Below are 16,546 nucleotides of genomic sequence, written 5' to 3' on the forward strand. Positions count from 1 at the left end.
CAAAACTGGACACAGTACTCCAGATGAGGCCTCACCAATGTCGAATAGAGGGGGACGATCATGTCCCTCGATCTGCTCGCTATGCCCTTACTTATACATCCCAAAATGCCATTGGCCTTCTTGGCAACAAGGGCACACTGCTGACTCATATCCAGCTTCTCGTCCACTGTCATCCCTAGGTCCTTTTCCGCAGAACTGCTGCCTAGCCATTCAGTCCTTAGTCTGTAGCTGTGCATTGGGTTCTTCCGTCCTAAGTGCAGGACCCTGCACTTATCCTTATTGAACCTCATCAGATTTCTTTTGGCCCAATCCTCCAATTTGTCTAGGGCCCTCTGTATCCTATCCCTGCCCTCCAGCGTATCTACCACTCCTCCCAGTTTAGTATCATCCGCAAATTTGCTGAGAGTGCAATCCACACCATCTTCCAGATCATTTATGAAGATATTGAACAAAACCGGCCCCAGGACGGACCCCTGGGGCACTCTACTTGACACCAGCTGCCAGCTAGACATGGAGCCACTACCCGTTGAGCCCGACAATCTAGCCAACTTTCTACCCACCTTATAGTGCATTCATCCAGCCCGTACTTCTTTAACTTGCTGACAAGAATACTGTGGGAGACCGTGTCAAAAGCTTTGCCAAAGTCAAGAAACAATACATCCACTGCTTTCCCTTCATCCACAGAACCAGTAATCTCATCATAGAAGGCTATTAGATTAGTCAGGCATGACCTTCCCTTGGTGAATCCATGCTGACTGTTCCTGATCACTTTCCTCTCATGTAAGTGCTTCAGGATTGATTCTTTGAGGACCTGCTCCATTATTTTTCCGGGGACTGAAGTGAGGCTGACTGGCCTGTAGTTCCCAGGATCCTCCTTCTTCCCTTTTTTAAAGATTGGCATTACATTAGCCTTTTTCCAGTCATCCGGGACTTCCCCCGTTCGCCACAAGTTTTCAAAGATAATGGCCAATGGCTCTGCATTCACAGCCGCCAGTTCCTTTAGCACTCTCGGATGCAACTCATCCGGCCCCATGGACTTGTGCACGTCCAGCTTTTCTAAATAGTCCCTAACCACCTCTTTCTCCACAGAGGGCTGGCCATCTATTCCCCATGTTGTGATGCCCAGCGCAGCAGTCTGGGAGCTGACCTTGTTAGTGAAGACAGAGGCAAAAAAAGCATTGAGTACATTAGCTTTTTCCACATCCTCTGTTACTAGGTTGCCTCCCTCATTCATTAAGGAGCCCACACTTTCCTTGGCTTTCTTCTTGTTGCCAACATACCTGAAGAAACCTTTCTTGTTACTCTTAACATCTCTCACTAGCTGCAGCTCCAGGTGCGATTTGGCCCTCCTGATTTCATTCCTACATGCCCGAGCAATATTTTTATACTCTTCCCTGGTCATATGTCCAACCTTCCACTTCTTGTAAGCTTCTTTTTTATGTTTAAGATCCGCTAGGATTTCACCGTTAAGCCAAGCTGCTCGCCTGCCATATTTACTATTCTTTCGACACATCGGGATGGTTTGTCCCTGTAACCTCAACAGGGATTCCTTGAAATACAGCCAGCTCTCCTGGACTCCTTTCCCCTTCATGTTAGTCCCCCAGGGGATCCTACCCATCCGTTCCCTGAGGGAGTCGAAGTCTGCTTTCCTGAAGTCCAGGGTCCGTATCCTGCTGTTTTACCTTTCTTCCCTGTGTCAGGATCCTGAACTCAACCAACTCATGGTCACTGCCTCCCAGATTCCCATCCACTTTTGCTTCCCCTACTAATTCTTCCCAGTTTGTGAGCAGCAGATCAAGAAAAGCTCCCACCCTAGTTGGCTCCTCTAGCACTTGCACCAGGAAATTGTCCCCTACGCTTTCCCAAAACTTCCTGGATTGTCTATGCACCGCTGTATTGCTCTCCCAGCAGATATCAGGAAAATTAAAGTCACCCATGAGAACCAGGGCGTGCGATCTAGTAGCTTCCGCGAGCTGCCGGAGGAAAGCCTCATCCACCTCATCCCCTTGGTCCGGTGGTCTATAGCAGACTCCCACCACTACATCACTCTTGTTGCTCACACTTCTAAACTTAATCCAGAGACACTCAGGTTTTTCTGCAGTTTCGTACCGGAGCTCTGAGCAGTCATACTGCTCCCTTACATACAGTGCTACTCCCCCACCTTTTCTGCCCTGCCTGTCCTTCCTGAACAGTTTATAACCATCCATGACAGTACTCCAGTCATGTGAGTTATCCCACCAAGTCTCTGTTATTCCAATCACGTCATATTTAAAAAGAAAAGAGAGAATTAGTTAAAATATCAGTATACATATAGACATGAGTACAGTTTTGGGACCAGATTCATAGTACAGATGGTGAGCTCTATAGATGCAAAGAGTTCTTTTAGAATTAGTCCATGGGTTATAGTCCAATGGTCATATCCAGGATGATCCAGACGGGACTGGAGATCTCAGTCTTATGACTCAACTTTCCCTGCATAAAGCATCAAGCAGATCTGAGATGAAAGGATCAGGTCCCCAAAGTTTTTATATAGTTTTCCGGCAGCCTCTTGACCATACAGTCCTGAGTGAACAACAGGCTTTTGAACTAACTTTCTATTTCCTAAGCATCACTGGTAGTTACCTTATGTTAATCCATGTAGTTAATTATTCATTGAGCAGTTCATATACAGTTTACCACAAACTTTAAAGAGACATATAGACAGTGACATTATTTCACCCAAGATTTATCTAAATGTTAATGTTCCCTTTTGATCTCTGAATCAATAGCTATAGTAATAGACAGGAACTCTGTTTACATCTAACAAGATATTCATGGGAAAGCTACTCCCAGCTCCTCAGGCACGCACCCCCTTTGGAGTATAAACCCAAAATTACACCATCTTGCACTGCACAGGGAACTGCAGCATAAGCTCATAAAATTCACCCCCCTCCCTCAATGTGGAGAGGAATATGCAATAGCCTTTTGCCCCTGAGTTATGATTCCCACACACTGGTTTAGATAAAGCAAAAACAAGTTTATTAACTACAAAAGATAGATTTTTAAGTGATAGTAAACAGATCAAACCAGGTTACCTAGCAAATAAACAAAAAACGCAAACTAAACTTAATATACTAAATAGATTGGATATGAATAGCAGATTCTCACCCTAAGAGATGATACAAGCAGGCTGCAGATTCTTAAGGGGCAAACTGCACTTTCTTACAGCTTGGAATCCCCAGGTGTTCCACTGACAGGCTAAAAATCCATTTAGCTTGGGTCCAGCACTTCTCCCAGTTCAGTCTTTTTTCCTTAGGTGTTTTCAGAAGTCTTCTTGGGTGGGGAGTGAAGAACACCAGATGAGGTCACACCCTGCCTTATATAGTTTTTGCATATGGTGGGAATCCTTTGTTACAAAGCTTGGTTCTGAGACCGGTCTGTGGAAAAACACTGACATCCCGAGATGGAGTTCAGAGACATGTGGTCTCATCACATGTCCTTGTCGAGTCATAGCAGCCATTACTCACAGGCTGTTTGGGGCATTCACAGGAAGGCTCACTGGGTGGGAGGTAAGCTTCTCTTAAGGCCTGTTGTTCTTCCCTAATGGCCCTTGCCCGCCCTCTATCTAGAATGAAAGCATCTTGTCTGGTGGGCATCACCCAGGTGTAACTACATTTGAAGTACAGATACATAATCAATATTCATAACTTCAGATACAAAAATTATATGTGCATACAAATATAGTCATATTCAGCAAAACATAACCTTTTCAATGACATCTCACATGAAATATCTTGCATAAAATACATCATAATTATGTCATAATCCTATCCTAGTAATATCACTGTGAAGAATATGGGGTGCAGTGTTACAGCCCTTGTCAAGGCTGATTCCCCACTCTGGCACCTTCGAGTGCAGAAGGTGGGGGCCCGCAAGGATTTTAAAATTTAATACTGGCCACTCCAGGCTTGTATTAAACTCCCAATGTTACAGCTTCTCTCTGACCGTGGATTTGTAGATGCTGCCACCACCCAAGTGCAAAAAACCTCTTTGAAACCAGAAAGGTGCACTTGGGAATTCCTTCCTGTGGGGTACCCTCAAGCCCTTTCATTCCCCCCAGGGAAGAGCTGAGAAAGAAAAACAAAGGAAATCAGTTGTTGCCACCAGCTAATTAAAAACACATGCACAAACCTCTTAGGACACCAAAAATCCAATCCTGTTCTTAAAAAAGGTAAATTTTATTAAAAACGAAAAGAAAGAAAATGCATCTGGAACTTAGGGTTTTGCTAGATTTCAAAAAACCAACTTACAAAAATTAAACATCAAGAATAACCTTGAGGTTCAGCTTAAAGGTTACAAGCAAAACAAAAAGCGTTTGGGGTTAGCACAGAGGAGTCTACAAAACAATAACAAATAAACCTAATCGCTTCTTCCTAGACATTCCCTAATTTACTTACATATCTGGGGTTTCAGATAAGCAGTCTCTAGTTGTGATCTGATGGTCTTTCATATCTAGCTTTTAGCTTCTTATAGCATAACTGCTCCCTGTTCCCCTCTTTCCCAGAGAACAACAACATACAGACAAAGGGAAGTTTTTTCCCAATTTTAAAAAGTTCTAGCCCTCCCATTGGCTCTATTGGTCAGGTGCCCACTCCTTTCCTTTTACCTGTGGGCTTGTTAACCCTTTACAGGTAAAGCAAGCAGAGAGCAACCACCATAGCCAACTGGCTGTCCACAAAATGGAGCTATCCCCTGTTTAGATACTTTTCTAACATGTTTCTAAAGGTTGAATGTGGGTCAATTAGCCTGCAAGCTGCTTATCCCTTTCTGGCCATGTGTCAGAATGGGTCTATCAGTCCTTTGTTCAAGCTTTGGTTTGTAGAGAAGTTCCTCCAGTGGTGAGAAGCAGGATTGAAGATAAAATGGAGAAGATGCAGCTGCCTTTTATATCATTTGTCAAGTGGCTTGTACTTCCTTTGTCCCAAACATAAGCTTACAGCATATGGGCATGGAAAAGTTCTTGGAGTCCCCAGTCATATCCCTATATATCCTGCTGACTCATAACTAAGGCTACCATTTAATCATGGGTAAAAGTCATGGACAGGTCATGGGCAAGAAACAAAAAATCACAGCCTGTGACCTGTCCATGACTTATACCATAAATATCTTGATTGAATCTTGGGGGGAGGCCATGGGGCCTGCGGCACCAGCTGTGGGGTTGTGGGGAAGCCCTGGGGGGAGCCCGCTGCTGTTCTGACCGCTGCTGGGGGGAAGCCCTGAGGGGTCGGGGGGCTGCGGCCAGGAAAAAGCCCCGTGGGGCCCGCTGTTGCTTCAGCTGCCGCTGGGGGGAAGCCCTGGAGGGCCAGCCACTGCCCTGGCCACCTTTGGACCGCTGCCGGGAGCCACCGAGCTGTGGCTGCTCCCTGGGCCAGCCCCATCGGCAGCTGCTCGGGCAGTCCCTGGGGCCAGCCACTCGGGTGGCCCTGCAGTCAGCCACACCGGCTGCTGCAGAAGTCATGGAGGTAGCAGGAAGTCACAGAATCCGTGAGTTCACTGACCTTCGGGATGGACATGGAGCCCTACTCAGCCCGTGCCTGCTCTCAGTGGATTCATTGTACAGCTGATTGCCCTTGATGGGCCATTAAGCAGGCTAGATAATGCTGATACCAATCTGTCTGGGGGTGTCACCCAGATACACAGCACAAGTTTAAGATATCAATATATCACACATTTATAACTCATACAAAGATGATACATACATATAAACAAGAGTATCGTATTTGGCAATTATAACTTTTCCACTGATACCTTATATGGCATATCTTGTATGACTCATTGCAATTTTGTGATATTGGTATCCATAATATTATAAATGGTCACGCATATTCTATACAGTGTCACAAATGGGCCCAATCCAGGCTCCTCCGTGGGGATTCTCATCTCAGTCTCAGGATTCTGGGTGCTGTCCTGTTAATATCTGCTCCAGGCTCCATGTGCCGATAGCTCTGTGTCTAACTGGAGTGGCATTGCTGCCTGTGGGCCAGGAAGCCTTCTAGCTTGGCTGAGAGCTCTAACCTCTTTGTGCCTTTCCCTGACAGAGCGCAGTGACCTGTTTGCTGTGGCCAGCAGAGAACATCATTGTCTTTGGACTCGCTGAGGGGAAGGTAGAGAAGCCTAATGCTGTCACTGAGTTATGGGCCCTGGGTACTGCTCAGTGAAGGGATTATACTGGTTACTTGCTCTCCTGCACCAATTCCCTGTGAGTCTCTCATGAGACTGTGCAGCGTGGTGTGAGAGTGAGTTATTCATCCACTCCAGCTTCCATTCCTCCCACCAGAGACCATGGAGCTCCTTGTGATTTCTTACCTTGCTGCTTGGCCTAAACGTGCCAGCCCAGCACAGATGAGAGCCTCTCCCTTGTTCTATTTAAAAGCCGTCTTGTGCTGCACCATGAGTGAATCCCTGTTTCTGATATGAGGACAGAGACTACACTGACCAGTGTCCTTCTCTTCCTCAGGTTCGTTTAGCAAATACAAAGAGCAACAAGTCCTCCACCATTTACGGGACAGATTCTTTTGTGGTCTCATTAACCTCCAAGTGAGTATGGTGCTGCCGCAGGCTCCCACTGCCCCCGCTCGGTCTCCTGACCCAGCTGCTGGCTCTGAAGAGGCCTCCTTAGTGCTCATGGGGCAGCTTCATAGGCTCTGCTGTAAAGATAAATAAGCCCAGAGCCCCCCTCCCTTGAGGTTCCCGGCTTCTGTGTGTTTTACCGTAATACTATAACATTGCATTATCAGGACATGCCACCCGGTTTCTATACCCTTCCCACCTTCCCCTCCCCATGTCTGTCTGTCTGTCTGTCTGCTTTGTCTTTACAGAGACTTTGAACTCTCTGGGGCAGGATCCAGACCTTAGTATGTGTGTGCCATCGGGCAGATTGTAGGCACTCTCAAAAAATAACTAAGGAAAAACAGTGGGCTACCATTGGCTCCTGCAACCCCATGAGAATCAAATCAGCTGGGGATGGGAGGGAAAAGTGGGACAATGAGTGCTGCTGTGCTATGCCGACTTGTCCTGGTGTCTCTTGACAGCGTGTCGGGGAAGGGGATCCTGTCTGGCCATGCAGATGGAACCATTGTGCGCTACTTCTTTGATGATGAAGGCTCAGGTGAATCACAGGTACTGAATGGCTCTTTGGAAAAGACTCCTTCTTGCACACATCCTTCCTCTGTAGTCACACCAGGCCTGGAGAGTAACTGGGACCTGTGGAAGGAAGGGCAGGTCAGAGGAGGGGCAGCAGGCTGCTCTCATCACTGCGTGGCTAATGGAGCATTGATTAAACCATGGAAGGGTGTCTAGATCTGGTTTTGTATCAGTTTCAGAATTTGTGTGGGAAGGGGAATTACCCCAGTGCCTGTGAGACCCAAGGCTATCCACATCTCCATGGGGCTCTGGGAGCACCCTGGTGCCCAGGAGAGCAGCACTCAAGTTGTGAGAGCTGTGGGGTATGTGTATTGCCTTCTTTCCACTGCCCCCTGTTGTGTTCTTCATAGTTACACCAACAGATTTTAACAGGAGATTTCCATTTGTAATGATCACCTTGGGCTTCCTCCTGAGAAGGCTTGAGACCAAACAGTCCTAAGCCAAGCTTTTCAAGCTCTCCATAGTGGACAGGAAGGAGGAAGAGTACTTATTATTCCAGCTGTCACCCAAAGCAGCATTTTAATTGCAGTAACAGGAAAAGTAAGTGGCTGATCCTCCTTCACAACGTGCCACAGGGGCAAAGTCGTCTTGTGTCCTCATCCCAAATTCTTGCTGGATGTGGTGTCTGAGTGCCACCTAGCCAGACCAGTCATCGTCCAATGGTCTTCCCAAAACCTCATTCTGATCACAGAAAGCTGGACCCCATGGCCTTGGCCAGGGGAAAGGGAATGCCATTTCCACTTGGCCCTTCCCTCTCTGGCTGGATTAGGTTGTGCATATATGTTACCCAGGGTGACAGAACCTGATGGTCTTAGAGATCACTTTGCCAGGGCAAAGGTGTACCGAGTCCACAGCCTGTTTATAACATTTCATTGTTTCCTGTTGGTCTGTCTATATCTAGGTATTGTCTCTTGGCTTACATTAGATTGTCAGCTCTTGGGTCTGGGACTTTTTGTTCTGTTTGCCCTCTGGTGGGCAAAAGGCAGCACTGCAGAAGTTATTTTCTGCTGGGAGCTGATGCTGTTCTTGTGCCACAGCGCCCTCTTGTGGGCAAAAGGCAGAATAGCAGCAACTCGTCAGGGGAAGCTTTTTTCTGCGCAAAAAATTAGAAATCTGCAGGGCTCATTAATTATGCAAGCACGCAATATCACAAAATTCCCCCAAGAGTAATATTCATGCTACTCCCCTGCCGCTGCCTTCCCCTCTTCTTTGGAGGGCTGCTCTCATGAAGCACTTGGCTTTAGCAAGAGGAATTGAGGCAGCTGATCCTCTTACAGCCTCAGTTTCGAATATCTGTTGCCACATGAGATTGGTTGTGCAGCCCCAACAGGCACTGCTTCCCAGGAGGTGCATCCCATGAGTGTATCTGTGCAGGGGCAACACTGTATGCAAGAACTAGGGGACGCTGAATGAAAGTGAAAGGGGGGAATTCAGAATGGATAAAGGAAAATACTTTTTCACACAACATGTAATTAGATTGTGGAACTCACAGGAAGTTTTTTGAGACCAAGAACTTAACAAGATTCAAAAAGGGGTTGGATGTTTATATGGCTAGCGAGACTATGCAGAGCTGTCATAATGAATGCTAACCAAATTCTGGCAGGGATGTTAAACCTCTTTCAGGGCTTAAGCCTCTAACTACATGGGTGTGTCTGCAGTGCAGCCTGGGGTGTAATTTTTGGCTCAGGCAGACATACCCTTGCTCACTTTGACCGAACTAGTGTGCTAAAAATAGCAGTGTAGCCATGGCTATATGTGTGGAGGCAAAAGCTAGCTGCATGAGTACCGTTCTGCCCAAACCCCTAGGTACATACTTGAGTGTCTAGCCTATGCCACTGCCCGTGTAGTCATGGCTACTGTCATAAATATAAAGGGAAGGGTAACCACCTTTCTGTATACAGTGCTATAAAATCCCTCCTGGCCAGAGGCAAAACCCTTTCACCTGTGAAGGGTTAAGAAGCCAAGGTAACCTCGCTGGCACCTGACCCAAAATGACCAATGAGGGGACAAGATACTTTCAAATCTGGAGGGGGGCAGTGGGGGACACAAAGGATCTGTCTGTGTGATGCTTTTGCCGGGAACAGATCAGGAATGCAGCCTTCCAACTCCTGTTAAGTTAGTAAGTAATCTAGCTAGAACATGCATTAGATTTCCTTTTGTTTAATGGCTGGTAAAATAAGCTGTGCTGGATGGAATGCATATTCCTGTTTTTGTGTCTTTTTGTAACTTAAGGTTTTGCCTACAGGGATTCTCTGTGTTTTGAATCTGATTACCCAATAAGGTATTTATCATCCTGATTTTACAGAGGTGATTCTTTTACCTTTTCTTTAATTAAAACTCTTCTTTTAAGAACCTGATTGATTTTTCATTATTCTTAAGATCCAAGGGTTTGGGTCTGTGTTCACCTGTACAAATTGGTGAGGATTCTTATCAAGCCTTCCCCAGGAAAGGGGGTGTAGGGCTTGGGGGGATATTTTGGGGAAAGACTTCTCCAAGTGGTCTCTTTCCCTGTTCTTTGTTTAAAACGCTTGGTGGTGGCAGCATAGAGTTCAAGGACAAGGCAAAGTTTGTACCTTGGGGAAGTTTTTAACCTAAGATGGTAAGAATAAGCTTAGGGGGTCTTTCATGCGGTCCCCACATCTGTACCCTAGAGTTCAGAGTGGGGAAGGAATCTTGACAGCTACGCTGCTGTTTTTAGTGTGCTAGCTCAATCAAACTAGTAACTCTGCCCAGGCTGAAAATTACACTCCCAACTGCAGTGTAGACATACCCAGAGAGACCTAATGTGGGGGACAGATTGTTCTACATCTGCTACTGTGGGGTTCTTTTACCTTTCCTGGACTAGATGAGCCCTGGTTCTGGTCCAGAGAGGATGGTTCTAGACTATTCTCAGTGGTAGAAGAGGATAGGACAAGGAGTAATGGTCTCAAGTTGCAGTGGGGGAGGTTTAGGTTGGATATTAGGAAAAACTTTTTCACTAGGAGGGTGGTGAAACACTGGAATGCATTACCTAGGGAGGTGGTAGAATCTCCTTCCTTAGAAGTTTTTAAGGTCAGGCTTGACAAAGCCCTGGCTGGGATGATTTAATTGGGGATTGGTCCTGCTTTGAGCAGGTGGTTGGACTAGATGACCTCCTGAGGTCCCTTCCAACCCTGATATTCTATGATTCCAGTCTGGCAGTTCCTGTGTCCCTAGAAAACCATAGTCACGATGGTAAATAATGGTGGATTTTGGCATCTGGGTGTGGGGTGCATCTTTTCTTTCCCTGCCCCTGTGGATAGCAGCAGGGGTGACAGAAGATTTTAGGGGGCTTAAACTCCGTTACTATTAGTAGTAATAGTTCCTGGTCCCAGCAACTTAAGAAGAGCAACCAGGCTCCCCTTTCTGCCCCACCCCAGATCCAGCCCTGTGTCCTGCAATGCTATATCCATGCAATCAGGATGTTTTTGCTGCAATGATCAGCAGTGAAATATTTGGCCGAGCAAAGTGAGGTCAACTTGATCACTTAATTGTTTGTTTTTCTGTCTGTCTTCTGGTAGAAGCTATGAAGTGTGCAACACTCTAATTAACAATGTCGACATTTAAATTGTCAACAGTAGAGTGCAGAGTTAACACACATTAAGGTGATGGGGCAGCTCATTCCTCTCAAAGCTCTGGTTTCAGGCTGTTTCTGTGGCAACTTTGGCAGTCAGCCCTAGAAACCTTCTAGAAACATAGCTCACGAAAGCTTATGCTCAAATAAATTGGTTAGTCTCTAAGGTGCCACAAGTCCTCCTTTTCTTTTTGCGAATACAGACTAACACGACTGTTACTCTGAAACCTGTCACTTTTTAAACAAGCAGCTGATGGCTCGCAGGGGGCTTTGTACCTGGTCTGCTCAGTCTGCTGGTGGTGCTGCTGCTCTGTTCAGGACTTTCTGTCTTGTTTGTTGTAGGGTAAATTGGTGACGCACCCCTGCCCTCCGTATGCCCTCACCTGGGCTTCGAGCAGTGTCGTGGCTGCAGGCTGTGATAAGAAGATTATAGCTTATGGAAAGGAAGGCCACATAATTCAAACCTTTGATTATAGCCGGGACCCCTTGGAGAAGGAGTTCACCACAGCAGCCACTAGCCCCGGGGGCCAGTCAGTTGTCATTGGCAGCTACAACAGGTATGGTGCCTAATGGCTGGGCCTTTCCGTTAGAACAGCCTTCCTCGCCTGCCACTTGCAGTTTTTCAAGGTCACCGCTTCCTCATCTCTTCCCACAGGCTGAGGGTGTTGAACTGGAGCCCCCGCAGGAGTGCCTGGGAGGAAGCCAAACCCAAAGAAATCGCACACCTTTACACTATCACAGCCTTAGCATGGAAGAGGGATGGCTCGCGGCTCTGTGCGGTGCGTACCATGAAATTATAGCCTCAAGCCATCCTCCAGAGCCACCCTGAGGTGTGCTGAAGTGGCATTCCTGCCTGCTGCATGGTGGAATCTGATCTGTGTCCCTGCAGTCAACGACACATGGCACTGGGAGGGACAGCCAGAGACCAAGGGGGAGGGATGGCACCTAGAAACACAAGGAGGAGGGGTGGGCTGGGATTTAGAGTGGGAAAGAAGTTCCTGCAATCTGGTATGTGATGAGAGTCGCAGGAGTTTGAGAAATGGCACAAGTGATGGTTCAGCGGCCGCAGCAAGATCCCTTCCTCCGCCTGGCCTTCCCAAATGCAGTCTGCCCTCTGTCTCCCCATAGCACCTGGTGGGGTGGGGAGGAGCTGAGCTGGCTTTAACCCCTTGTATTCCAGGGACCAGAGAATGCCCCTGTCTCTGCCTTAGGGATTCTGCTCAAAATTATCCCAGGCTGAAAGTCCCTGGGCAAAAGATGTGCCCTACAAGGCTGTTCCTTGCTTCCCCTTACACATTTAAGACCTTCATCTTTAAAACGAACCTGGTTTCATTCTTTGATAAGATTAGACGTTTGGTTGATGAGGGTAACTGAGTCTATGTAATTACTGAGACTGTGGAAAGGCATTTGGCTTAGTACCGCATGATATTCTGATTTAAAAAATGAGTACATGTTAATGGATTAAGAACTGGCTGACAGACCTCACAAAGTAGTTGTTAATGGGGAATCCATCATTCAATGGCGGTGTTTCTAGCAGGATTCCACAGGGATCGTACTAGGCCTGAAACTATACTACATTTTCTTCAAAGATCCAAAAGTAAATATAAAATCACTGCTGATCAGATTTGTGGTGACACAAAGATTGGTGGAATGGTAAATAACTATGAGGACAGGGCAGTCTTACAGAGCAGTCTGGATAGCTGGTAAGCTGGGCCCATTCAAACAAAATGTGTTTTTAATGCAGCCAAATAGAAGGTCAGACATCTAGGAAGAAGGAATGTAGGCCATACCTATAGAATAGAGACTCTATCCTGGAAAGCAGTGACTCTGAAAGGGATCTAGGGATCATCTTGGACAGACAGTTGAACATGAGCACCCAGAGCAACGCGCTAGTGAAAAACGTGAATGTGATCCTTGGATAGATAAGCAGGGGAGTAGTGAGTGGGAGTCAGGAGGAGATTTTACCTGCGTATACAGCATTGGTGAGCTTAGTACTGAAATACTTGTGCAGTTCTGATGTCCACTTTTTCAGAAGGATAAATTGGAGAGGGTGCAGAAAAGAGCCACAAAGATTATTCAAGGGCTGGAGCAAATGTCTTACAGTGAGAGAGCTTCATCTGTTTAGCTTATCGAAAAGAAGACTGAAGAGTGACTTGATTACAGTATCTAAAGACCTTCACTTGCTGCACTCTACCTGCCTTGTGTTTGCTCCCCAGGGCACCCTTTGTGGAGGGGTGGAGCAGTTTGACTGCTGCCTTCGCAGGAGCATTTACAAGAATAAATTTGAAATGACATATGTGGGGCCGAGCCAGGTAAGCAGTTCATCACCTGTGTGAAGCAGGTGTCTGTGAGTGAAGCTGTGATAATCAGTCACCTAGCACGCTTAGTCCTCAGTACTGTCTACTACCCTCCTGTCTCGCCCAGGTCTGCCTCCACAGCCCGCTCCCAGTCCCCAGACCCTCCCTGCAGTCCGCTGTGATGGGTTTCATAAGCTCTCACAGCTGGGCTCCTGCTTACACCCAGCCCCAATAAAACATTGGCTTTGTTTAAAAAATTCTGTTCAAAAGAGTTAAGGGTACCATTGGAATTCAGCAAAGTGCTTAAACAATTCCACTGGCTTGGAAAGCCCTGTGCCTTCTAAAACACCCAAACGTTTAAAAGTCTGGAAACGGAATCCAGCCTCTGCCCTTGCCCTCCTGCCCACCCCAAGCCAAACTTTGGCCCCTAAAATTTGGAAAATATACACAGAAGTCAACACAGTGCATTACCAAGCGAGGGTAAAATCCCATTGCTAGCTAAGGGATCCATCTCCACCAGTTTGCTGGGAAGTGTGTATATTTTTGCATATATTAGGAACAAGATTCAGTGTGGGTGAGTGGTGGAGGGCAGCTGGGGTGACAGACCTGGCATACGTTCCTGGCTCTAACATAGACTCATTGTGTGCCCGTGAACAAATCACTCAGTCTCCTTGTGCCATAGCTCCCCAGGGGTACAATGTGGGGGGGTGAGGGGAATGCTCCCTTTCCTGCAGGGGTGCTGTGTTTGTGAGGGGCTGGGGCATAGAACTACCTAGACAGATAAACAAGAACCTTCCTTAGGGCTCTTGTGTTGTGCTCCTGTAGGGGCCAGCCAGCTTCCTTACCTCTTGCCCTGCTCTCTCCAGGTCATTGTGAAGAACCTCTCCACAGGAACCAGAGTGGTGCTGAAATCCCACTATGGTTATGAGATTGATGAGGTGAAGATTTTGGGGAAGGAGAGGTACCTTGTGGCCCATACCTCAGATACACTGCTGCTGGGGGATTTGAACTCCAACAAGCTCAGTGAGGTACTGGAAGTTGCTACAGAACCTTGTGGTTGACCTGGTGTCTCTGGATTCCCAGGCAGACTCACTGGCGTCTGAATAGTGTGTTGGTTAAAACAACTAGTGGTTTTAATAAGTTGGAGGGGACTGGTTAGCTGAGAGAATTGGTAGTGGGATCTGGGCCCTGTTCTGTTAATTTAGGTGGAATAAATAGGCTAAGCATTTGAAATTTAAAGTATTAAATAAAGCTTTCATTTTAACAGCATCCCTTGTTCCCTTGCTCTTTAGCTGGAGGCAATGGTTGGAAGGAAAATCCCCCGGCTGTTGGACCATCTCTGAGATGGTATAGACCGTGGTAATAACTGTCATCCCAGGTGGTGTCTGAGATTCAGCTGGGGCTGGTGGAGGTGGCAAAGTCATCTGGTTCCCTGCCCCCCTGGCCCCGGCTGTTCTGGCCAGGACACCTCACGGGATCAGGATGATGAAGGCCAGGGTCCCGGGAAATGGCAGGAGTGGCAGCCGTGACGGTGAAGCTCGCTCCAGTAGCATCTGCTGTTCTTTCCAGCTGTCCTTTTTGTTCTTTCCGTACTTTCCCCACCAAATCATTTTCTTTTAAGGACCCAGAAAGAGCGTGATGGGTGTTGTGTCTCCGTTTCACATCTTCTCCCTTAATATTTGTTGTAACATCTTACAAACTTTTACATACTTTTTACAGCTGAGCTGACAATTGGGGTAAATTTGTAGGCCCAGTTGGCATGACAGGTCTTTATGGGGGCCTTAGTTCCAATCTAGTAAGGAGCCCGAGCCCAGGATCAGCATTTGTGACATCTCTATTAACATGTTCAGCTTGTATGTTTGTCTGGGCTGTGCAAGTTATAAGCTCTTCAGGATAGCATCTGTGTCTCCTTATGGGCTTGTGCAGTATCTAGCACGTTGTGGGTGCTACGCAATAGATACAGTAAAAATAATTACAGTATATGCTCCCTAATAGCAACCCTGATATTAACGACTTCCAGCTAATAACAACATTTTGCCAGGAACCAGTCCCATCCTATTTAATTTAATAGGATTCAAGGCTCTTAAGCAAAGTGAGCAGTCATAGGATAAGAGGGAAGGTCCTCTCACAGGTCAGTAACTGGTTAAAAGACAGGAAACAAAGGGTAGGACTAAATGGTCAGTTTTCCCAGTGGAAAGAGGTAAATAGTGGGGTCCCCCAAGGATCTGTACTGGGACCAGTGCTGTTCAACATATTCATACATGATCTGGAAAAAGGGGTAAACAGTGAGGTGGCAAAGTTTGCACATGATACAAGATTACTCCAGATAGTTAAGTCCAAAGCAGACTGCAAAGAGTTGCAAAGGGATCTCACAAAACTGGGTGACTGGACAACAAAATGTCAGATGAAATTCAGTGTTGATAAATACAAAGTAATACACATTGGAAAACATAGTCCCCAACTATACATACCAAGTGATGGGGTCTAAATTAGCTGTTACCACTCAAGAAAGATCTTGGAGTCATCATGGATAGTTCTCTGAAAACATCCACTCAATGTGCAGTGGCAGTCAAAAAAGCAAACAGAATGTTGGGAATCATTAGGAAGGGGGTAGATAATAAGACAAAAAATATAATGCCACTGTATAAACCCATGGTAAGCCCACACCTTGAATAGTGCATGTAGTTCTGGCTGCCCTATCTCAAAAAAGGAATATTAGATTTGGAAAAAGAACAGAGAAGGGCAACAAACATGATGAGGGGTGTGAACCAGCTTCCGTATGAGGAGAGGTTAAAAAGACTGGGGCAGTTCAGCTTAGAGAAGAGACGACGAAGGGGGGAGAGGATCCAGGTCTATCAAATCATGACTGGTGTAGAGAAAGTGAACCAGGAAGTGTCATTGACTCTCACATAACACACGAATTTGGGGTCACCCAATGAAATTATTAAGCAGCAGGTTTAAAACAAACAAAAGGAAGTTCTTCTTTACATAACGCACAGTCAACCTGTGGAACTCCTTACCAGGGGATCTTGTGAAGGCCAGACAGGGAAACTGCTGCTGATACTGTGCAAACAGAGGGTGCACTCACTGACTCAGCAGGCTCAGCTGACTAGCAGCATACTGCTGATTGGTCATCTCTTAAAGCTTCCTGTTCCTGCCACACCCCTTGTCTGAGCAACTGGTAGCTGGGCCTGCTGCTGACCAGACCTCAGAGACTAAGTTCCTGCCTTCTCACCTGGTTCCCGCTCCTTCTTCCTGTTACCTCACCTCATTCCGTGTTGTGCTCCCTTGCCCTAACTCCAACTACTGACTCTGGCTGTGACTCCCAACCCCAACACTACTCTGGGTTCCAACCATTAGTTCAGTCTGCTCTCAAACAGGCCCTGACAGACTGTCAGAGAGAGCACCACAGCTGATCTGAGTGCTCAGGGAGAGAGGCGGTCTCGCCAACAGCTACAATTCAAACTGTACAGAG

The 16,546-nt window shown here is 46.7% G+C and overlaps 1 protein-coding gene across 3 annotated transcripts in view; it reads left to right on the forward strand.

Moving 5' to 3' along the window:
- IFT172 (intraflagellar transport 172) overlaps positions 1-16,546 on the forward strand; it is a 146,132-nt gene that overhangs the window by 19,687 nt on the left and 109,899 nt on the right. For 2 of the 3 annotated variants that reach the window (XM_048846170.2, XM_048846171.2), the window contains exons 5-11: positions 6,078-6,143; positions 6,497-6,576; positions 7,071-7,158; positions 11,117-11,331; positions 11,430-11,553; positions 12,991-13,086; positions 13,938-14,099. In XM_048846170.2, coding sequence (XP_048702127.1) covers positions 6,078-6,143; positions 6,497-6,576; positions 7,071-7,158; positions 11,117-11,331; positions 11,430-11,553; positions 12,991-13,086; positions 13,938-14,099 — 831 coding nt within the window. The remainder of the gene's footprint in view (positions 1-6,077; positions 6,144-6,496; positions 6,577-7,070; positions 7,159-11,116; positions 11,332-11,429; positions 11,554-12,990; positions 13,087-13,937; positions 14,100-16,546) is intronic. The other variant, XM_048846172.2, reaches the window with a different exon arrangement.

The sequence above is a fragment of the Caretta caretta genome, chromosome 3 (genome assembly GCF_965140235.1).
Source record: "Caretta caretta isolate rCarCar2 chromosome 3, rCarCar1.hap1, whole genome shotgun sequence".
In the NCBI taxonomy this organism is placed as follows: domain Eukaryota; kingdom Metazoa; phylum Chordata; order Testudines; family Cheloniidae; genus Caretta; species Caretta caretta.